Source organism: Gossypium raimondii, chromosome 12, assembly GCF_025698545.1.
Source record: "Gossypium raimondii isolate GPD5lz chromosome 12, ASM2569854v1, whole genome shotgun sequence".
Lineage (NCBI taxonomy): Eukaryota > Viridiplantae > Streptophyta > Magnoliopsida > Malvales > Malvaceae > Gossypium > Gossypium raimondii.
In genome coordinates this window covers 17,875,199-17,899,926 of record NC_068576.1, presented here as the reverse complement: position 1 = coordinate 17,899,926, position 24,728 = coordinate 17,875,199, and the positions used below count along the sequence as shown (strand labels likewise).

General features: G+C 34.1%; 1 protein-coding gene across 4 annotated transcripts; it reads left to right on the top strand.

Annotated features, from left to right (window-relative positions):
* The first annotated feature begins 15,604 nt into the window (after positions 1-15,604).
* On the top strand, positions 15,605-20,795 carry LOC105763450 (peptidyl-prolyl cis-trans isomerase CYP65). 4 transcript variants are annotated; one of them, XM_052625522.1, is made up of 11 exons: positions 15,605-15,883; positions 15,980-16,042; positions 16,136-16,239; positions 17,434-17,525; positions 17,621-17,710; positions 17,829-17,847; positions 18,006-18,379; positions 18,735-18,991; positions 19,090-19,378; positions 19,844-19,957; positions 20,070-20,795. In XM_052625522.1, exons 1-11 carry the CDS (start codon positions 15,756-15,758, stop codon positions 20,271-20,273), a joined length of 1,734 nt encoding a protein of 577 aa, XP_052481482.1. In that variant the 5' UTR covers positions 15,605-15,755; the 3' UTR covers positions 20,274-20,795. The 4 variants fall into 4 exon arrangements, with proteins under 4 accessions (XP_052481482.1, XP_052481481.1, XP_052481480.1 ...); XM_052625521.1 differs by having other exon boundaries at positions 17,778-17,847; XM_052625520.1 differs by having other exon boundaries at positions 17,778-17,904.
* Positions 20,796-24,728: the final 3,933 nt, after the last annotated feature.

Sequence of the window (24,728 nt, the reverse complement as noted above, 5' to 3'; positions counted from 1 at the left end):
CTTCCCACACTATCAACTGGTTTTGTAGGAGTTTTAAAATCATGCTGAATCGATTTATTTTTGTTTGGATGCTCAGACACTAATGTAGCTTGACTACAGTTTTCTCTAGTTTTATTTTCTAGTGGTATAGAAAATGACTTAGAAGAAAATTTCTTGTTAACCTCTCGAATCCGTCTATCTCTTTGTATTTTGCGGTTGTACACTTCCTCCATTTTCTATGCACAATCAGATAAGACAACAAATTCTCGAATTTCATTACCTTCAACCATCATTCTGATTTTATCATTCAGGCCATCTTCAAATCGGATACACATCTCCTCTTCAATAGACATAATTTCTCGAGCATATTTACTGATATATACAAACTCTCTCTCGTACTCAGCCACCGAATTATTTTCTTGTCGTAACTCAAGAAATTTCCTCTTTTTCTTGTCCAGATACCCTTTCTCAACATATTTCTTTTTAAACTCGGTCTGAAAGAAATCCTAGAAAATTTTCTCTCTTAGAACCACAGCTACCAATGTAGTCCACCAATTGTACGCTTCTTCTTTTAGTAGTGAAATGACACATCTAAGAAAATCATCGAGAGGGCAAGCCATTTCTTCGAAAACTCGCAAGATGTTTTAAAGTCAATACTCGGATTTAACTAGATCATCTTCCAATCTACCTCGAAATTCTTTAGCACCACACTTTCTAAGCTTTTCTATCAGAATTCGTTGACTAGATTCAGTCACAAGAGGAGTTAGAGGTGTAACAGGACGTATAACAGGGGGTGAAGGTCGTTGAGCCGGAGTATTGATTTGTATAAACTCATTAAACTACTGGTTCATAAACCCGAAGAACATGTTTTTAAGTTCATGTTCCTGTACTTGTGGAATCAGGATATTACTACTCATTCCTTGATTTGAGGTCGGTATATTTCTATTAACCTCATTATTGTCAACATGATCAGATCTGTTCGGCATCTTTACAATCTATAAGAAAAATAAAGGTTAGACCAAATCAAACAAGTTACACTATCATAGGTTATATGGCATATAATTCTAGATATTTAACACGCTACGTTCAGTCTAAGAATCGACTAAATTGTAGCTTTGATACCACTAAATGTAACACCTCTTACCCATCTCCATCGCTAGATTAAGGTTGCAGAGTTTAAAGAACAATAAAAAACATATGAACATTTAATTAATCAGTATAATAATCATATCATAAACCATTCATACTTATGCAAAACTTTCCTAAATCGAGCTCTCGAGGCTCTAAAAATAACCTAGAAATAATTTGGGACCAATTTGAAACAGTTTAGAAAGTTTAGGAAAAAGATGTAAATTTACAAAATAGGGGTCACACGGTTGAGACACATGCCCATGTCTCAGGTCGTGTAACAATCGAACTAGGGACATACGGTCATGTCCCAACCCGTCTCCACACCCGTGTAACTCTATGAGTAGGGTCACACGCTCGTGTGTCAGGCCATGTAACTTACTAAATTGCCCCATATGCCTATGTGTCAGACTATGTGTTAGGCTCTGTAACACACTGACTTGCACCCTAAAGAACTCATCAGATGACATACTGCAATGTCACCAGGCCATGTGTCTCACACGACTGAGTCACACGCTCGTGTCTCAGGCCGTGTGGACCCAAAATGAACCTTAAACAATAAGTTTACCAATTCAAACTTACTTGGACTCTAAGTAATCTATTTAGTAGCCAAAAGACCTATTTAAAGTGCCATTAAACAAGCTAAAAACATGCTAAATGAACCATCCTAAGTGCCTAACCAATGTATCCTCATTGATACCACAAGTATATATATAATTATACATTAAAATGAGTCATCAACCACAGCTTATCAATTCACAAAATCTAACACCTAACTAATGTTCCTATCATAGACACCTCAACCACAATATTACATTAACACATATCATACATATTTGTATTAAAACATCTTACCTCATTCTCATATATCATATAAGTTGATTATTTGCACTTAATATCATACTTAACATTTTACATATCCGAAACAATAGTAATGACATACACGCTTATTACATGCCATATAATCCAAAATGAACATTCTAAAAACTACCGAAAATGAGAGGATAGTGTGACTTGAGTACTAATCTGACTGTCCAACCTTCAAAATATCTACAAGGAGAGAAAATAACACAAGTAATCTCATTGAAGCTTAGTAAGTTCGACATACTAAAATGATAAATCTTACCGAAGTAAGTACAACAAATCAAATTATAATAATACAATCATATATGTTCCCTGTCATCATAATCTCAACGGTGAATTGTAAAATTCAATTCAAAACTCAAGTACATGAACAAACCTTCAAAAATCAGTAAACAAGTTAACTTACCGAGGTTTACAATCTGATGAACGACTTACAGATAAGAGCACATCAATATTCTAACCAAAACACACAAGATGCTTATAAGAGCTAATCCATCCGAAACACACTAGATCATTTTTAATTCTAATTGTCGTCTCACAGATTAATTAAGGCTTAATTATCACATAGATCCTCTCTCAATTACTAATTGAGCCATTTGATCACCTAAATGCATTAATTAACAAGTTTTGCACTTTTTACAACTTTAGTCCTTTTTCTTAAATTAGCTACCTAAACGATAAAATTTCCTAATCAAATTTTAATACGACTCTAATGACTCCATAAATATTTTATAAATAATACTTACGAGTCGACTCAATAGAAATTTATGGTCCCGAACCACTGTTCTGTCATCATTAAAAAATAGGTTGTTACATTTGATCAGTTTTGAGGTGCAACAGTGTTCTCAAAGATTGATCTTAGGTCTGGGTATTACCAGTTAAAGGTGAAAGAATTTGACGTGTTGAAAATTTCTTTTAAGACTCGGTATGGGCATTATGAGTGTTTGTTAATGCCGTTTAGATTGACTAATGCTCCTGCTGTGTTCATGGATTTAATGAACCGCATGTTTCATTCATACTTAGACTAGTTTGTGGTTATCTTTATAGGTGATATCTTAGTGTATTCTAGTTTTGAAGAGGATCATAATGAGCACTTAAGGGTTGTTTCACAGATTTTTCAAGATAAACAGTTGTATGCGAAGTTAAGTGTGAATTTTGGCTTAGAGAAGTAGTGCTCGTAGGTCATGTTGTATCAGCAGAAGGGCTTTAAATGGATCCAAAGAAGATAGAGGCAATTTTGAAATGGAAACCGCCTAGGAGTGTTACTGAAGTTAGGAGTTTCTTGGGTTTAGCTGGTTACTACCGTAGGTTCGTTGAAGGGTTTTCTCTTATTGTTGAACCTTTGCTAAAACTACTTCAGAAAGATGTGGTATTTGAATAGATTGATGCTAAGCAGAAGAGTTTTGATGAGCTTAAGGCAGTTTTAACTAAAGCACCAGTGTTGATTCAACCAAACCTAGGAAAGATTTTGTAGTTTATAGTGATGCTTCGTATTCGGGACTTAGTTGTGTTTTGATGCAAGAGGGTAAAGTTGTAGCATATGCTTTAAGGCAGTTAAAGATGCACGAGTAGAACTATCCTACTCATGATTTAGAGTTAGCCGTTGGGGTATTTGCGCTAAAGATTTGGCATCATTATTTGTATGGAGAAAAGTGTGTTATCTATACGGATACTAAAAACCTTAAGTACCTCCTCACCCAAAAGGAGTTGAATTTAAGGTAAAGACGTTGGATTGAGCTGTTAAAGGATTATGATTGTGTGATAGAGTATCATCCCGGTAAGACGAATGTAGTTGCTGACGCTTTAAGTAGAAAGTCAATGACGAAGTTGAAAGTTATATTTGCGCGCTTGAGTTTAGCTAGCGATGGTGGTTTGTGCGTTAAACTTCAAGTGAGGCCAACTTTGTCGCAACAGATTAAGGAAAAACAACCGTTAGCTGGAGATTTGCTGACGAGGATTTGACAGTTTGAGCAAGGTATTAAGGGAGACTTTGATGTTGATAGTGATGGTATCTTGAATTTCCGAGGTAGATTATGTGTGCCGCAAGATGTGGATTTAAGGTAAGTGATCCTTACTAAGGCGCATATTAGCACTTACACTATGCATCCCGGTAGTGGTAAAATGTATCAGGATCTCAGGGAAGTTTATTAGTGACCTGGTTTGAAGCATGACGTAACGAATTTTGTGGCCCGATGTTTGGTTTGTCAAAAAGTGAAAGTTGAACATCAATTTACTTCGGGGTTGTTGTAGCCTATTGCGATTCTTGAATGTAAGTGGGAAAATATTACAATGGATTTTGTTTGGGTTTGCCATTGACTCCTTCAAGGAAAGATTCGGTATGGGTTATAGTTGATCGACTTTCAAAGAGTACACATTTTTTAGCGGTGCGAACCAATTATTCGTTGCAAAAGTTAGTGGAGTTATATATTGCTGAGATTGTTCGTCTTCATGGGGCTCCAATTTTGATTATTTCGGATAGGGGTCTGAGGTTTCCTTCAAGGTTTTGAAAGAGTTTGCAAGAAGGTTTGGGATCGAAGCTTAATTTTAGTACGACTTATAACCCCTAAACTGATGGCCAATCTGAGAGGGTAATTCAAGTTTTGAAAGATATGTTGTAAAGTTTTGTGATTGAGTTTAGTGGTAGTTGGGAGCGATGTCTGCCCTTAGCAGAGTTCGCTTACAACAACAATTTCCAAGCAAGTATTCGCATGGCATCGTTTGAGGCGTTGTATGGTAGGAAGTGTAGAACTCCTTTGTGTTGGACGGAGTTGGATGAGAGATGAGTTGTTGGATTGGATTTAGTTCGTGCGATTGATGAGAAGGTAAAGTTGATTTGTGATCGTTTGAAAGTAGCGTCAAATAGGAAGAAATCTTATGCAGATTTGAAGCTTCGAGTTATCGAGTTTCAAGTTGGCAATAAGTATTTCTGAAGGTTTCACCGTGGAAGAAAGTTTTGAGATTTGGTAGGAATGGTAAGTTAAGTCCAAGATTTATTGGACCTTATGAGGTTGTTCAGAGCATTGGTTCGCTAGCTTATCATCTCAAGTTGTCGCCAGAACTTGAGCGAATTCATGACGTTCTCTGTGTGTCTATGTTAAGGAAGTATTGTTCAGATCTGTCGCATTTAGTGCCAGTTCAGGAAATTGAAATTTGAGATAATATTTCTTATAAGGAAGAACCAGTTGAGATTTTAGATTATGAAGTGAAAATGTTGCGAAACAAAAGAGTTCCATTGGTTAAAGTTTTGTGGCATAATCACAAAGTGGAAAATGCTACTTGGGAAACCGAAGAAGTGATGAGACATCAATATTCATATTTGCTTAGCTCAAGTAATTTCAAGGATGAAATTATTTTTAGAGGATAGGGCCTAGGAGTTTTAGTGGTATTTTAGGAATTTTACCTTATATGAGCTTGAAATTTCGTAAGGTTAGTACTTGACAATGTTTTCGACTATGGCATCTTAAATTTTAAATCAATTTTTGAAAAAGTGTTCTAGAAACCCTTAATTTTAGAAGAATGAATAATTTGTAACAAAGTCAAAATAGTAGGCATTTATGTTGCAGTTTTACCATTTTGTAAAATTGAACCTATTTCTTTCCCATCAACCTGTTTTTCACGTCTAACTCTTTTCCCTTCATTGTGCTTGCCGCCCCTTGCCATTCTTTTGCTCTTTAACTTGATTTTTATTCTCAAACCATAATACATTGATTTCCTATAATTCCTAAGTCATTTACCATAAAAAATCCCCAAGAAAAATACCAAAAACTCCATAAATTTCATCTTCTTCAAACATGGGTTTTTTAGATTTTCGTCAAAACTTGTTCATTCTTTGAAAAAAGGTAATCATTCATGTATCCATTGGTTTTTAATGTTATTTAGACTTTAAAACTGAATTATTAGCCCTCAAATATCATGCATTAGATAAAAGCCGAAAATCGAACCATTAATGGTGGATTTCGGGATTTTTAGTCAAAACTTGGTTTCAAAGTGTTTTTCAACTTGTTTTAGCATAATTAGAAGGTTTTTAAACTTATATTGAAGTTTCATTAATGATTTTTCATGTTTTAAGGAATTTTGTGAAAATTACCTAAAAGATGTCAAAAAATGTCGATACCATGAATTGAGGAGATTTGTCTAGTTTGAAGGTTGTAAATTACGTAGATGATTAAGTGGATGAACGAAACTGATTTTGTGCAAAAAGGTTGAGTATAGATCGAGATATTAGTTTAAAAAGTTTGTTATGTTAAAAGTTTAAGTCACATGAGAACTTAGCTTAAAGGTTGTGTTTTAGTTGGTTTGAGTGAATTATTGGGTGATATTTTACTATGGTTATTGTATGATTTATGTGTGTAAAGCTTTGGATTCGTTAGATCTTGCTACGAGCTAGGGAAGTGTTAGTTAAGCTTTCAGTTTTTTGACAAAATCATAAAGTGGCAAGTGTATGGAATTGCTACTCGTAAACACGAGTCATGTGTTATTTGAGAATTTAGATGTAGCCTAAACCCCTACTCTAAGTTTCGAGTGTAAGTTTTCTTGAAACTATACTTATCTTGTGGTTAAATGGTTAACTAATATGCATGATATGTGATATGTGGATATAGTGACTATTGTGTGAAGTGCAATTATGTTAATGAAATTATATGTTATATGACCATGGTAGTGTTTTGCAAAAGATGCAAATATGCAGTGATAGTGCACGGTTAATCGGTAAGTAATATGTGTTATTTTCGGATATTTTGGCCTTATGATTTTGGAACCATTGGATATAGTTGGCATGCCATAGGATTGTGAGTACTCACCCATATGTATAATGATTTAGGGCGTTGAGGCCCTAGGACATGTTAGAGGGATAAAGGAATGTAAGCTAAGTTCCATTCAATGAGATATGTGAAGGGGAATAAAGAAAGTGTTAGCTACACGCTTCACTACTGGAACATGTTTGACCCTACGAGTTTATGTTTGGTGTGTTAGAGATTCATGTATCCGATGAGTGATGATAGAGCTCACTATATGTTTCAGAACTCAAGTGCCAATCTATCTTATCTTTTATGACTATGGAAATATGTATCTATGCTTTATGTGATGAAAGCTTGAATGAGTAAATATATATGTGTTACGAGAATGACCTACTAGACGATGCATGAGTTAATACTTTATGATGCTAGACTTAAGAATGTGGTGCTTGTGAGTAGTTGATTGGTCGTGTTACATGATGACTTGTTTGCGTTGTAGAAATTTTTGCATTCACTAAGCTTATTGGAGCTCACCCGCTCATTTCGACCTATGCAAATTAGGGACGTCACGGTGTGGGCGGTGTGGTTTCCAAGGGAGTGATCCAAGGAAATTCGGTTATTCTTCGTAGGTGGTTTATTATTTTTATTTGTTTGGGGATATAGGCAATGTGGTAGACATATTATAGTTATGTTGATTTCTAGACAATTGACTAGGATTCTAAGAATGTCATGTTATTACTATTGCTTAGGATTGTAGAAATTAAAGTTGGCATAATGATATTTGTTTGGACTCGTTTTTGGTATTTTGTACTATTGATTAAGTCGTATGAACAATTATTTAACTTAGTATTTGATGCATGTTGTTTAGGAACTATTTGAGATGAATTAATTGCTTATCTATGCAGTATTTTTAGCTCCAGTAGCAGAGGTATCGATATTGAGCTTTGAAAAACGATATCTATGTGAATTAAAACGTACGGGAAACAAAATAGAGATTTGAAATCGGTACCTTTTTTCGAGTATCTATACTTGAGGAAGAAATATTGGTACTTTGTTCGGTGGTACCGATATTTTTCGTTAGTTAGGTTTTTATTCGAGAAATAGTATGCTCTTTTAGTATCGTTTTTCCAAGTGGTATTGATACCACTTAGGGAAAATATCGATACCTGGATATCAGTATCGATACCTACAGACATTTTATGAAAATTTTCTAGTTAGCCCTTATGCATGTTTCTAACTGTATGTAAGACTGATTAACAAATGGTTTGCATGTAGAAATGTTAATTAACTATTAGGACGACTTAAAACTTATTCGGTTTAACTAAAGAAGACCAGTGTGCTTGAATCTAGTCCTATCTGATATACATGAGACGAGACAGTGATATGGCATCCTGTATCTGGGCTTGACGACCAGGCCTGGTATAGTGTGTTATAGCGGTCACACGACAGGTTCGTCATCGGCTTTGACTGAAGAAGCTTCGCCGCTTATGTCTACGTTATACCCTGAATAGTTAACTCCACTTATTCCTGTTCATTTCACTAACTCTGTGCTTTTTTCACAAGCACCTTACTATGAAGCACCGCACATTACTAGTTCTTCTTGTAACATCCCGATTTTGACCCTAATTGGACACAGTGGTTTTGGGACCACAAATCCGAGTCAAAAAATATTTAAATATTATTTTCTATGTTTATTATGTGTGAATTTGATTGTGTGAAATTTTCATGTTTTAATTTTGTCGTTTGAGTGACCGATTAAAGAAAATGGCTTAATCGCGTAAAATGAAAATTTAGGGGTTAAATCTAAAAGTACCTAATTGTTGTTGTCTTTATAAAGTGGAGGATTAAAGATGCAATAAGACCAATATATAGTTAGTGGGTGGCAAAGGACAAGTATAACCTTATATATGTATGTGTGTTTATTTATTTATATAAAGGTTAATTAGGTAAATTAATTATTAAAGTTAATATATGTTAAATATAACAAAAATTAAGCCATATTCTTCATCTTTTGACCGAAACTAAGAAAGAAATAGAAAGGCTTTAAGCTTTGGTATTTTCGGCACATGTAAAGCTTGATTAAGGTATGGATTTTGTTCGATTTTTTATTATTTTTACGTTTTTGAGATAGTTGCTTCAAATACTTCAAAACCCATGTCGTAAATTTGTGAATTGATGATGATTTTGAAATGTGCCATTGATGAATGTTTGAGTTTATTGATGTTAGTTGATGAAAAATGAAATATATGTGTTAGATTAATATGTTTTGTTTTTGAATTTTCAGTGAATTTGACTAATTAGGGCTAAATTATGAAAATTAATTTTTGAGGGACTAAAATGCGAAATAAATGAAATGTGTGGGCTTGTATGAAAACTATGAATATTCAGCCCTAGCATGATGTGTGCAAATTTTGTGTATTTTGTGTTTTATGCAATAGGGACTAAATTGCAAAAAGTGTAAAATGTTAGGGGCAAAATAGTAATTTGCCCATTTATGTGTTTTTGGATTAAATGGAATGAGTGTGTGATTAAATTAGTTAAATTTGAATTTATTTAGATCAAGAACGAAAGAAAACAGAATTAGATCGGGGGAAATCGAAAGTTATCGAATAGTCGATTATATCGTCCGACAACATCCGAGGTAAGTCTACAAGCATATAAATGTTGTTAAATTTGACTATATATATATATATATATTACATGATAAATGAAATTGTATGAATTTTAATTGGTGTTGGCCGAATGATTTGAGCTAGAGAAATGTATTTTGAGTTCGATTTGATCAGGTTTCAGTATCCGAAACCCCCGTACGAACCCTAGGAATAGATAGGATACTTATGTCATGAAATAGGATTTTCAAGATGTGTTTACGTGTAAGACCTTGTCTGGGACAGTGGCATCGATCTGTGATCACATGTAAGACCACGTCTCGGATGTTGGCATTGTACGAGCTTTCTAACTATCTGATACGAGCCAAGGAGGTGACACTCAAAGGGTTGTCTTTCCTAGTGGTCCAATCACTCGAAGCAAGGCACGACAATTAAAATCAAAGATGAATGCTTTTGTCCAAGACTTTGTTGCGACAACTTTAATTCATCATGTTCGTGACATTGATAAATATGGGAATGCAATTCACTGGACCAATCTTGGAATAGTAAAAGCCCATAAATTGGTGGATTAATTTTTTATGTATCTTATTATTATTATTATTTACTTAATTCTCATTGGTTGGGACACATCATTTATGAGTTAAGTAATTTTATTGGTTAGGTTATTATTTATTTATTTTCTTAGATAATTTTAAAGAGTTTTATTAGGATTCAATTACTCTTTAAAGAGTTTTATTAGGATTCAATTACTCTTGAAAGAGTTTTATTAGGATTCAATTACTCTTGTAATTTGCCTATAAATAGGCTTGTTTTCTACACATTGAAGGGGAATAAAAGAAGAGTATTTGTTTTCTTTCAAATTTGTGTGAGGCAAATTTTTTTAGAGTAGAGTGATTCTTCTCTTGCTATTTAGTTTGGAGTTTGTTACTTTTCGAGGGTATTTGAGTTGCAAATATTCAAATTTCTTTCCGCTTATCGGTGTTTCTAGAGGTTCTTCTTACGGGGTTTCGTGAGGAGCCGCTCAATCATTAGCGTTTTGGTTACAAGTTAACCAAGGGTTCCATAGGGCAAATCTATCCTTTTTATTTATTTATTTATTATTTAACTAATTTTATTTATTCTCGTTTTATTTCTAATTTGTGTTTCTCTTGTGTCTAGATCCGGGTTTCCGCATCAGTTGGTATCAGATTCAGGCCATTCGGTGTTATTTTCGAAGCTAAAATCAAATCCGAAACGAGTCAAAATACCTAAAACACTTTTCATCGGTTTCTTCGATTCTCTTTTTTGTGAAGTTTGTGTTTATTCTCCTCTTATTCTTTAAAAAAACAAAAAAAGCAAAAAAGCGCAAAAAAAAAAGAGAGTAAAAAGCGCAAAAAAAAAGCAAAAAGCAAAAAAGCGCAAAAAAAAAGTTGCCTACCTTTCATACGTAGGTTTCTTCTTTTCCTATTATTGTTATTATTTTATTTTATTTTTCCCAAAATTAATTTTTTCCCTTCTTTCTTGACTCAAGTATAATTAAAGCTTCAATTTTTGAAAATCTTAAGACACCAAACGTTTCCGATTTTTTTGTTTTCCTTTAAATTGGGTAGAGTTTTCTTAATTTTTCTTCTTATTAAAGCTTTTCTTTGACTCTAGAGTTAGGGATCATTGCAGGTCTACGTTTTTTTTTGTTTCTCTTACGTTTTCTAACACTTTGTTTCTTCTTGTGTTAGCAGATATTAAAGGCACGCACAATTCCTTCATCCGTGTAGCCTCCATTACAAATTGCTTCGTCAAGTTTATTGGCCTCTTAAAGCAATTAGGATCTTCATTGTTTCTTTGAAGTTTGCACCTCCATTATTTGATCTTGATTAGTAACCCTCTCCAAACATATTTACAAGTTTCCGGGTTTCCGCATCACTATCCGCGTATCCTTTTTAATTTCTAACGGTTCAACAAGTAATGTTAAATAAAGATCGAATGTGAAAACAAATTAGAAGGTTCAGGTATGTGTTTATACCATGTTATAAAATTAAGGTAAGTTGTATATTGAATTAATGATTCAAGATTAATTAATATACGCATGATATGTAAGTATATTTATACTTATAAGTGATTTGGTTTATAAAAGCAAATGTGATATAAAAGATTTGGCCTGTTATTATAATTATAAATTATGAAATGATGAATATACATGTATTTGAGTATTTATGCATCCAACTTTATAAAGCTAAATGCTTATTTATATTTGATTTAGTTGGTTTGGCAAATTGGTTTGAGATTAATGTTAATATGAATAATATTTGCTTATGACTTACTAAGCTACGAAAGCTTACTGTGTGTATATTTATTTTTCGTTTTATAGATTTTGGAAGTGGTTACGCGTTTGGGGATCGTCAGCAAGACTTATCACACTATCGATCGTTTTCTTCGGTACTTTACTAAGTTGATTTTGAGTATATGGCATGTATAGCATAGTTGGAATGTTGATTTTGGATTTAGTACATGTATATGTAATTAATAGCTATGCGAAAATGGCTTATCTTCTTTTGATCGAGTTTGGTGTCTATGCATATGGTCTTAATGGTCATTAAAATGAAGTTTATATTTATGCATATTTGATTATTGTATAAGCTCGTGATAGGTAAATAAGTGTGTTGTATATAGTTTGGACATATTAAATTCGATTAAGTGATTAGTATATGTATAATTGTTATGCATTGGGTGATGGATTGATTTGGTTATGGGATGATTTAAATACGAATGTATATTTATATATATTGATTGATGCTAAATAAAATGTATGTCGGATAGGTATTAGCAAGTATATCATACTTGTATGGTATGATTTGGTTTTGGTATTATATAGATTCGGTTATGGTTTATAAGTATAGAGCTATGTTTAATCCTTAAGCCTTTGATAAATTAGTCTAAATGATATTGTTAATTAAGTATATTCGGCTATGGTATATTTTTATATATGTGCATATTGAATTCGGTTTTAAGAATTTAGCCTTAGCTTGTTTTATATGTAATATAATTACTTTGTTTATGTTTGTGTGTATAATCTTGGTTAATGTAAGTTTATGTTTAACTTGTTTAATATGTTTTGATAGTGAGTGATGAATTAAGTTATGAGTATAGTAAGTATAAGTCTTACATGGAAATTTGAAAGTGTTAAGTCATTAGCTAAATTATTTGATTGCTAATAGATGGTATATTATATATATGTACATAATAGCCAAGCTTCATTCGGCTAGGTTTAAGTTTGAATATATATATTCGCCTTATAGGTAGTTACCAAATTCGCTATTATGTGCTTGTGTATTTGGTTAGGTGAACTATTAAATTGTTAAATTTATGACTTGGTTATGTAGCATATTCGGTTATAGTATTTGATTAAAATAGGTTCGGTTATATTATTATAATGTGCTAAGGATTAAATAATTTATGTGCAATGATCGAATATGCTTATGTTAACTATATAGAGATTGTGAAATATGAATGGTTGAATATGTCTAGGTTTTTGAGTTTGATTGAAATGGTAAAATGTACACTTTCAATTTGCTTGAATGGTTAGTCTATGTACTTGAATTAATTATTAAGCATGCAAATTTGGTATACTTGATTTGTTTCATTTTGTTTATGCTATATAAAATATATTTTTATATATAGTGCATTATTCAGTTTTGTATTGTTAAAAAAAAGTTCATATGTTAACTAAAATTTAAAATAAGCTTTATGTCCGGTAATGCCTCGTAACCCCAATTCGGCGACGGATACGGGTTAGGGGTGTTACACTTCTGTTTTCGCGGGTACATATTTCGGGGCACCAACGTCCTTTGCATTCTACACCCCCATGCCAACTTCAATTATGTCATATATGCCGAGCCAGATGCCACCGCATGTACCTTCAACGATGACAACACCGATGTCGTCATCGATCCAGCAGCCGATGCCAGTTTCGATGCCTAGTTCAATGTCGACATATACGAGTTTTGGGACACCGTACACTTACACACCAATAATGTCTCAAACACCAAGTGCATTGTTGTTCTATTGAGGTCGGTCTTTGGCGCAACCATCTTCTGCTAGAGTGGAGGGTACACGATGGGAGGCTAGGATGGCACTGCACTTGAGCACGAAGGAAGGCGATAGAGACCAAGGCGAAGACAAAGAAGACGACGAAGGTGAATTTGAACATGAACACGAAGATGATGGCGACGAGGGTGGGGGTAAAGACAAACATAATGAGGACAATGGTAACGAACCAGTTTATGAGCCCCTAGTAATAGTTGTGCGTAGAAATCCTCCTTGTGACAGTCACCCACCGTCGTGCGGCACACATTCTCCCCGTTGATGTTGATGATGTATTTTTTTTAACTTATCTATCACAATGTAAATATAGATGACATTAATAAATAAACCATAAATTTTCATTGTAACTCATATCTTCCTCTTTGTTACTTTCTAACGTAAGTTAATAAGAAACCACAAATTTTTATTACAACTCATTTTTTATTCAACTTGTGTCCCACTCAATATATTGTTGGTTCAAATAATCATATCTATGTCTCTATTTCTAGAAGTCAATCTAGCTTCGATAGTCAAGATAAGTTATCTCCCGATTAGACTTATAGACAAGATAATAGTCTTAGCATGAATCATTTGATCAATTTGATTCCATGAACTACAAATAATTTAGATTAACTACTAGTATAAGTTGTCTCCTCACTTTATAATCGATCATATAATGTAACTTATTATTAATTAAACCTTAAATAATTAGTGAGTCAATATTCATTTATTCATTTAGTTTTCATGTTTGAAAACACTCGTATAAAATATATTAAGTGAATACATTGTAATTTTATTTATTAAATCAATTAAAAATTACAAACTATGATGAAATCATTCAACTTAGAGCTCAAATTCTAACCTAACACGATCAAATTATGCAATTACTAAAGCCCAATTTGACAAATGATGCTTTTCCAGTTTTCATCCAAATTATGAAGCAATTAAAATACTTGAAAAGTAAAGAAACTTTGAAAAAGCCTCCATTTTTTTAATCAATAACGATAATTTTACTAAAAACAATACAAATATCACACCTTTCTATCGGAGGAAGTTCCGGTTATTATTGAGACCGGGAGTTGACCCATTTGTCGAGTTGGCTAGTGGAGAGACGTGTGAAGGCAATTCATTGTTTGGACTTTGGAGTAAAGGTATTGGATTGATGGTTTTATTAAATAAATTATTAAAAATATATAAAAGTAATTTGATTCAATCAGTTTAATTATTGAGTTCAATCGCTTTGTATTAATTTTTAAGTCAATTGCTCTGATGTTCTCTCTAGATTGATATTTTGATCAATTTCGATTTAACAGTTTAATCCAATTCAAACAACCATGGTTATTTGATTGAATAAGAAAATTTAATTGAAAATTGAAAATGTAGAGATTTAATTACATTTCCATCCTTTTACTTTCATAAATTTATAAAATTTTTAGAATTTATTATTTTTAAAATTTTAAATATTTTTTTAATATTTACTTGACATGGCATACAAAGACCGAATATAAGAAGAGTCAAAGGGACTTGGCCCTCTCAAAAATTTGGAAAATGATCAATAAACCCTTCAAAATTATTGATAATTTACTTAGGCCCCCAAATTTGTTGAAAAATTTAATTAAGCTCTTTAAAAGTTTTGGAAATTTTAATTAAACCTTTTTTAAAAATTTAATTACTCATTAATTTTCTCAAAAAATAAAATAAAATTAGAGCCCTATTTTTTTTTTGAAAAATCTCATTAAGCATCAAAATTTTTGAAAATTTTAATGCAATCTCTCCAAAACTTAATGCCACATTCGGCCACCGGTAGCATATAAAATAAAATAATGCCACATCAACAAAGAAGAGTAAAAAGAGCCAAATTGAATAAGTATGTAAAGTTCGAGATTTAAATTTGTTATTATATCATATATATATATATATAATCAAAATAAACATTTAACGATATAATTTTAATAGAGAGACTATTTTACTAATTCATCTAATATACATCGACTAAATTTTCACATATCCATTTTCTATATTTTCAGAGAAAGAGAACTAATACATGATAGATTCCATAAATGCAATATGAGATATATTATAATATCGTAAAAATATGAACTGTTTTACAATATATAAAAATAAAAAGAAAATGGGAAATTCTCAAGTTTTTTCGAATAAATGAAAATAAGCCCAATTATTTCAACGGGCTTTAAATTGGGCGTTTTAGCTGATTCAAAAGGCCGGTAATTATCGGAAGCGATACTCATCAGAACTCAGGGTCTCAGCGGTCAAAAGTCAAAACCTCCCCCCCATAATCCCTAATCAGAAAAAAATCCAATTTCCCCTCCCCCATATCATAAACCCTAGCCATAGCAATTGAATTGTCCCGGAGAAGGTCGCCAAGATGGGAAAGAAACAGCACAGCAAAGATCGAATGTTCATAACGAAGACGGAGTGGGCTACCGAGTGGGGCGGCGCTAAATCCAAAGAAAATCGTACCCCTTTCAAACGCCTTCCCTTCTATTGCTGCGCGTATGCCTCACTTTCCATTCCCATTTTTGCTTTATACCATTTTTGCTTTACATCTTATTATATTCATTTTTTTTCTTTTCTGGTTGTCTTATTCAGCCTTACATTCACGCCCTTCGAGTTGCCTGTATGCACGAAGGATGGCAGCGTCTTCGATTTAATGTTGGTATCTTTTCATTTCGTTGTTACTTATTTTAAGCTTATATATAGTGTAATTTAGGGGGTTTTATTATTTTTTATTGTTTTCTGGTTCAGGAATATAGTTCCCTATATTAGAAAGTATGGGAAGCATCCGGTTACTGGGGCTCCATTGAAGCAGGAGGATCTTATCAATCTTACTTTCCACAAGAACTCTGAAGGTTTGGAATATTTATTTTCGAGTTCACGTTTTAATTCAATGAACCAAAGAAATTGAGCGAGCCATATAATATATTGCTGTCAGGTTTCAACAAAGTATGTTGTAGATTTAGAAGTAAAGTTTCTAAAGTTCATGTTAAAAGGGGATACTTGTTTGAAATATTGTTCCTTTCAGTAAAAAAAATATAGTTTAATTAAGATGCTGTTCCTTGTGTGAATTGTCAATTTGATTATAGATTACATTAATAGCTTTCTAGGTTCTTTTATTTGGTGCATGAGATAAATGGTGGATATATATATTGCATGAGTTACAGCAATTTCCTGCAAAACTAAATATTGGTCTTCTATTCTTTACCTGACTTCTTATAACTTTTTCGACAAGGTTGAACTTGAGTGTGTGTGTCTGTGTCTTCATTTAGCTATGACATGTGAATTTTGGATGTTATACAGTTACCTTGTTTTGGGTTGCATAAACAAAACCATGGGACGGTTGTTGCATGTTATATTTAGGTTATTATTTTCATTTTCTCTATAAACGAGTTAGTGAAGGATGCAATTTCTGCCCGCTTTTGTAGTTACTTCCTGTTCTTTATTATTTTAAATACTTAATGTTCTGCCAGACTAGAGTGCACTTCATCTTTGGCTTAATTTTGAGCCGACAATCAAGAAGTTGGAATTAGAGTCTGCTTGTCTATGGCCTCGCTCTTCAGTGACACGGTTTAATATTTGTAGGTTCTGTCAAGACAACCTTCTGCAATTACTGTGAAGTTGGTAACAAAGGGTAGTAGGGGAAATTGCACTTGCACATACTAATAAATCCTATGTTTGTTATACTTTGAAATCATATCTTTGGGGAATCAGTTTTAACTAAATGAGAAATGGAATAAATGCTTGAAATACTCTTTGGTGATGGTGGAAATAAAGGCTATTAATTCTCATGTGTAATAGATGTAAACCTTGCTATGGTCTTCTTATTACTGTTGTTATATTGATTATACTGGTGCAATTTGGTAGAAGGCTGTTCATGAATGTTGTTCTACTTTATTGTTTTATGTGCAACTATGTTGGTATGCTGATTGCTATTCTTTTCAATTATACATATTTTAAGAATTGACTTTATTTTAGATGTCTTTAGTATTTGCACGTTTGGTTTACTTTTCATGCCTCAAGGATATTGAAATGGTGCCTTAATGCAGGGGAGTATCATTGCCCTGTGCTGAACAAAGTTTTTACTGAGTACACACACATAGTTGCTGTGAAGACTTCAGGAAATGTTTTCTGTTATGAGGTATAGTTTATTGCTTATATTGTCAACGTTTCCTCTTATGGTCAGATAGATGTGTTAAAGCATGATAATGTTTTTCCTTTTTGTTTCTATTGCAGGCAATTAAAGAATTAAACATCAAGACCAAAAATTGGAAAGAGCTTCTTACAGATGAACCTTTCACTAAGGAAGATATAATTACAATTCAGGTAAGCAGTGCATTTAATTTATTTTCTGTTTTTATTTGATTAACACATCAATTATTTGTTTTGCCAGTGTCACTTAATGATTATAAGTTCCTTCTCGTATTGCTGCTCATGTTTGCAGAATCCTAATGCACTTGACGGTAAGGTTACCCTGGATTTTGATCATGTAAAAAATAGTTTGAAGGTCGATGATGAAGGTATTGTATTTTATTGCTGTTTTGGCTGTGCTTGCTGGTAGGATTAGCTATGTTTGCCCCTTATAATTTATGGTCTTGATTTTCCTATAATCTTGTTGCAGAACTAAGGAAAATGAGTTCAGATCCAACTTATAACATTAATGTCGCTGGGGATATCAAGCAGATGCTAGCAGAGCTTGGAACTGACAAAGCAAAGCAAGCTGCTCTGCTTGGAGGTGGTGGGACCAAGGCTCAAAATGAGAGGGCTGCTGCTCTTGCTGCCATTTTAGCTGCCAGGTCTCGCATTAAAGAGGATTCCAAGTCAGATGCAAATGGGGAGAGTAAAAGTCAACCTGCGTTTAGTATTGTAGATGCTGCATCTGCTTCAGTACATGGAAGAAGTGCTGCTGCAGCAAAAGCTGCATCAAGTGATAAAACTGCTGCTCGAATTGCTATGCACATGGCTGGAGATAGGGCACCTGTGAATGCTAAGATGGTAAATTCCTCAGTTTCCTGGCTTATCTTTTAGGCGTAACTACTTATCATAGAGCTTCATTTCATCCTAAACTAATACCAAGTTTATCATTGTTCTATGTTTCTATCTCCTGTTAATTAGTAGTCTTTTAGAGATCTTGTTTGGTGTCAATTTGTTGATTCGTCATTCTGGTGATAATGACTTGTGATAACTGTCATTCTATCATGAATCAATTGATAGTGTGCAAAAGGTTAATTCCTTTAGGAAGACATTCATGGATATTCTTAGTCATGACAGGTTTTTAGTTTGTACAAAATGCCTCAAGATGTCTTTATGCAGTTTGAACCTTGGTCAGTGTTAACATTGGATTCATCAGGTGAAGAGCCGTTATACAACTGGTGCTGCTTCACGATCCTTTACTTCTACCTCCTATGATCCTGTTACCAAAAATGAATTTGAGTATGTTAAAGTTGAGAAAAATCCTAAAAAGAAAGGTTACGTTCAGCTGCATACAACACATGGTGATTTGAACATTGAGCTGCACTGTGATATTACTCCAAGGACATGTGAGAACTTCATCACTCTTTGTGATCGAGGCTATTACAATGGAGTGGCCTTCCATAGAAACATTCGGTATTGACAATTGCTCAGTTCAAATTCTGTCCACTGTTTTCATTACTTGGCTTGGTTGTATGACTCATGTTGATGATGTTATACTTTCTGGTTTCTAGGAATTTCATGATTCAAGGTGGTGATCCAACTGGTACTGGGAGAGGGGGTGAATCCATATGGGGGAAGCCTTTCAATGATGAACTTAACTCTAAGTTGCTTCACTCAGGAAGAGGTGTTGTTAGTATGGCCAACAGTGGCCCTCACACAAATGGTTCGCAGTTTTTCATTCTATACAAATCTGCAAATCATTTAAACTTCAAACATACTGTATTTGGTGGAGTTGTTGGTGGCTTGACGACACTGTCAGCTATGGAGAAGGTTCCTGTGGATGACAATGACAAACCTCTGGTGAGTTCGGATGTTGAGTATACTTTCCATAATTAGTAATATCTCGAGTATGTATATCTTTCCATGATTGCATGTGCTTAATCTTTGCAGCTTAGTTGAATGCCTCTTGAATACAAATGCGAATTCCCCTTTTCTCTATTTATAAATTGTTAGCTTTTTGGTTCTATATTCTTTCGTTTTATTAAGTTCTGCATAAAAAATGATATTGAGGTCAAAACCAATTTTTGTTTACAGTAAGTCTTGCATATCTGTTTGTGTGGTGCTTGCTGCTGCATTTTGTTTTTCCATTCGTGTATTATTTGCTACTGATAAACTGTTTGGTAGGAAAATTCTGATTGTGATGATTGTATTGCTCTGAATGTTTCCTTCGTTGAATTTAAGCATCGGTACTGTTTCAAGGATGGGCTTCTGGATTATTTTATGTTCCAGATCTAATTTCTTTGTTCTCCTCTGTTGCTTGTGCAGGAAGAGATTAAAATAGTTAGTGTCACAGTATTTGTAAATCCGTACTTGGAACCTGATGAAGAGGAAGAGAAAGAGAAGAGCAATGGTGACAAGGCAGCTGAGGATGAAGATAATGTTAGTTTGGATCCCGTGATCCTCAGAATCTGGATTTTAGTTTTATTTTATTATTATTACTTCATATTTTCTTTACAGCCAATCATTTTAGGCAATTTCTTTGAATTTCCAGGATAAGATTGGGTCGTGGTATAGCAATCCAGGAACAGGAACAGCAGAATCCGGAGCTGTTGGTAGTGGTGGTGTTGGAAAGTACTTAAAGGCTAGGCACACCCAAAGTGAGTCTGCTACTGCTGATACCAATATAACAGCAATTTCTGTAACGAAGAAAAGGAAAGCCACTCCTGGAGAATTTAAAGATTTTTCTGCTTGGTGAATGATGAGGTTTCTTAATGCACTTCTATCCTTTGAAATGATACAACATGTGCCTTGGAGCTTGGAAGCAAGTGATGCTCAAATTTGAATTTGCCATTTCTGCAATACTGCTCTAACAAAAACCACTTCTGCAACACTATGGGAGTAAGAGATTCAATGGCAGAATTCAGATGCTGGTGGTGGTAGTGACAGTCAGCATACTGAAATTATATTTTTCAAGTTGGTGAAAAGAAGAGGAGTGAAAAACCAGTTTCATAACTTTCCGTTTGTAATTTAGCCTCTGTAAAAGATGTTGTAAGGTTGAGACATTTGAACACTGCCATTATTGGCCATTAGTGTTAAGATTTTTTTTTTTTTTAATTTTCAAGGTGTTGACCCAATAAGACGGTTGATTGGCCACGTCAAAGCCATTGCCCGTTTGTTAGGTCAACCCCAAATTCTTTTGAATATTATTCAAGAGAAAATTGTATTCTAGGACAGTTAATAAAAGTAAAATAATGAATGGGAAACGCATTTACTAATATTTGTATAGGAATCCACAAAGAAATGATTCATCCCATATGATTATAATTTTGTATTTCTACTCAAATTTAATAGGAATAGTTGGGACCTGAATTTTTTCAGCTATTTATTTCTTCTTTTTTGTAGGTTGAAATATTGTTTGCTTTGGATAATATTTTCAAATATCATATTTCCATTGTTTTAGTATTCATTATTCAAAATTGGGTTATGTTTGTGAATTATGAATTCGACTTTCAAAAATTTTAAAAGTGAATTTATTTATATATTTATTAAATTCAGTACCTATTTGGATTTGAGTAATAATAATATAAACAAATTGGATTCTAAAATAGTTATTACAAATAACCTATCCGTTGGTTATTGTTGAGTGTTTTTGTGTTTATCTTAAAAAGGGTTAAATATTTTTTTATATGATACAGTTATTGTCCATGGATGTGACATCATAGATAGGTTCTCATGCATGCCAACATGTACCCTAATCTAAGATTAACATGTGTTCCTTAGGCGCGGGTTCGCCTGCATGGTAGTTCTAAACCACATCGTGCGATCTCATGAAAGGACGTGAACACCTCACATGCGAACTCAAGGTGCGAACTGTTGGATCGCCGGCACCCCTATGGCGCAGCGAAAAAATAATAATTCGGCGATCCCAACCACGAATCCATGTGTGAGGAACGAATCGGGGTGAAAAGGTTGCGAAATTACCTAATGTTTATTCAGAGTAGACAGGAACGCCTCAAGAACGAGTAGTCTGATCTGCTGTCGAACCAAGCCGCAATCTATCGTGATCCCGGCCTCTACGTAATCCACCCAGTTGACTACGAATGGAAGAAATCCCCAAAACAGTTTTGAAAGTGATTTTTCTTTGACGGCAAATTCATGTCCTCATTATGCGTACAACAACCTTGTACATAATGTGTTGGAAATTTGATTATCGAATTAAAGCGACCCCCAAAAACAATACCAACTATGGTTTATTCCGTTGATTTCAACTATAGGGTGTGACCCTGTAGGTTCCTGTAACGTTAGCAGTAATACTAGAACGATTCCAATGTTATAAACAATGAGTGGCATCTAGCAATGCATCATTGCTACCTAAGTCACAAGAGATCATGATTCGACATAACCTTTTTATGATTAACCTTTTATGCAATAATCCTTAAGTCCTTTATATCTGGATTGGACACAATTCATGGAATAGTCATACTTGTATAGTCCATTCCATGTTCCTTGATATCTTAAGCAGACTACGATATACAAATAAGTATGACATCTCATATCAACTTATTTGAGCATGGCCATGCATTTCTAGTCTCACTTAATCAAGTGGCCTAAGATATTACTCCCATTATGTAGGAGGGTCTTATTCTATATCGACCAACCATATCCCTCTACATCGATTGTGTTATATCCAACATCAGCCTTTATAGAACAACCGATTCGGTTATACGCTTGATCAGATCAAGATATACTACTCACGATGTTGGGATTATGATGATCTCAAGTCCGAGGATCATATACATATTAATCACTATGAGTAATGTCGTGACAATTACATAATAATCCAAGAAACATACTCATAATGGGTCATCCAATATGTTGTTCTCTAACACACATATTCATGCATCGATTCGACATTCCATATCAATGACAACTCTTTATCATCAATCAAGCGCATGTTAGTCTTAATGCATTATCGTTGTCCTATCCAACAATAATACTTGACTAAGGATCTTTTAAGAATAATCATATTATTCTCAGGACATTATTATAAAACAGTTTATTTATACACACAGAAAAGAAATTGAAATAATAATGGTAACGCCTTATATTAATAAACATGATAAATTAAGTATGTTATTACAACCATCTCATGATTGATCTTTGGGCATACTCTAACACGAACCACGTAGGCTACGGGTTGGGACCTAATCGGGTACTTGGTAGTGAGTCGATAATGGTGAACACCATAACAATTTGTCCCCTACCTAGTTCAAGGAAGAGCTATAACATGCCTCTTCTGAGAACTTGACTTTGCGAGGTGGGAGATTACTGAGAGAGAAACTTATTGCGTATGCTTTTCGCTTTAGATTGTCATACACGCTTCACCATGTTTTAAGGATAGGTACAACTGTATACAACTAATTGTGCCTTCATTCTCGGACATGTGAATTGTTAAAGTGTAAAATTCTTTTAAAAGGAGACTACCTTAACCCTAAGAACCAAACTATTTGAATTTGAAATTTTTGAGGAGCTGCTATTGAGGAGGATAATCGTGTTTCAGAGGTAATTTTCTTAAAATTTTCAAATTGTCTTTGTGGTTTTTTTGAGTTTATTCAGACACAATGGTTAGGGTGAGAGGATGTGGTTGTATTATTTAGGGTAATCGTGATGGTTCAGGGAGTGAGCCTTCACAACACTATGAAGTAAATGCTTCAGTGGAAGCAAAAGTCTATGTTTGCACCACTAAAAAGGAAGATATGAACCATCACTTGGCCACTCGGGGGATTCAAATACTTAAATTTTCTTATGAGTTCTCGATTGTTGAAGGGTCAAGGCGATTGAGTGACACCACCAATGAAAGTTTTTTGCTTCCTTTACACATACTTGAAGAAAGTTTTCATCTTCCACTCCATCCATTTTTCTACAACCTACTTGACGAGTATGGGATAGCTTCGAGACAACTATTCGATTTCTCATAGTGGATCACAGTGGCTACTTCATTGAATATGGTCAGTGAGAAGAGGTGCAATTAATTTTTGTTTTCCAGAATCTATACCAACTGAAGGCTTGTAATCGAGGGGGTTCGTTGGGTTTGTTTTACTTTACTCATCGCAATGGACTGGAATCGATTGTTTCCAATTAGTCTTCGACCCTTTGATTGAATCACTGTAAATACATATGGGTAAATAATAAATTCAGAGTTGGTTTTGACTTTCCTATTGAATGGTCCACACCTAGCAATAGTGTGTACTTGCAAAGACAAGATATCATATTGGAGGCGGGGTGAGCTCAATTCTATAGGCTTCATCGAGGTCATGTATTAAAGCTTGAGGAGGTGCTAACTGTCAGAAATATATTTCACTACAACCTCACAGATTTGAGCCCTAATAGATGGAGACAAGATGATGATGAAAATGGTACAAACATCGTTTCAGTTTTGCCCGCTCAATTCATGTGGCCACATGGAGCCACTAATGAGTTAGGGCTTATTCTGTTAGGAAAAAGGAGGAGCCTGCAAATTAATTTTATAATTTTTGTAAATTAAAGCCTCGTTCGTGGTCCTCTAAACTTGAAGGGGATCAAGAAGGTAGTGCAAACCCCCTTATGATTACTATTGGTATTAATAATAGACTTGTTGGTGATGCAAACACTACTCGTGTTGTTGAAGAGAGTTCAAGGGAATTAACAAGTTTATCCTAGGAGATCGATGAATACATGGAGGTTTGATCTTTTATGCAAAATGAGTGAGGAAGTCCTTCTAGTGCTTCTGCTATGGAAGGAAGCGCAAGTACTCGAAAGAAACAGAAGACTATTGTTGGAGTTGCCAATATTATTCTAAGTAGCGAAGATAATGGTAGCCTTGTAAGGGAACTTCGTCGAAAGAAAGGGAAGGATCGTGTTGCAACATATGGTGATATGGCCACCACTGTTATAGTTCCTGCTATGATTCCTTCTCCTCTTGGGTCTCCTCCTCTACCAAGACCATCTATAGAGGACACCTTTGGTGTAATTTTTTCAACATGGCCCTCTTGAAGGTTTAATGAAATTTATGTCTACTGATGGTGAGACACAAACATTATTTCTGTGGCACGAGCTCCTAAGTATGCAAAAATTTCCTTATTGCCCTACTGAGGTAAGTAGGCAGTGGAAAGATTTTATGCCTTAAGAAGAAAAAAATCCTGTTTGTCCTTCTGCATTATGCAGCTCCATG

What these genes read in the sequence shown, in the direction of transcription:
- LOC105763450 (XM_052625520.1), top strand. Translation starts at nt 15,756, where the DNA reads ATGGGAAAGAAACAGCACAGCAAAGATCGAATGTTCATAACGAAGACG. An exon ending in GGCAGCGTCTTCGATTTAAT is followed by an intron (nt 16,043 to 16,135) that starts GTTGGTATCTTT and finishes TTTCTGGTTCAG; the next exon opens with GAATATAGTTCCCTATATTA. An exon ending in CAGCTGAGGATGAAGATAAT is followed by an intron (nt 19,958 to 20,069) that starts GTTAGTTTGGAT and finishes TTGAATTTCCAG; the next exon opens with GATAAGATTGGGTCGTGGTA.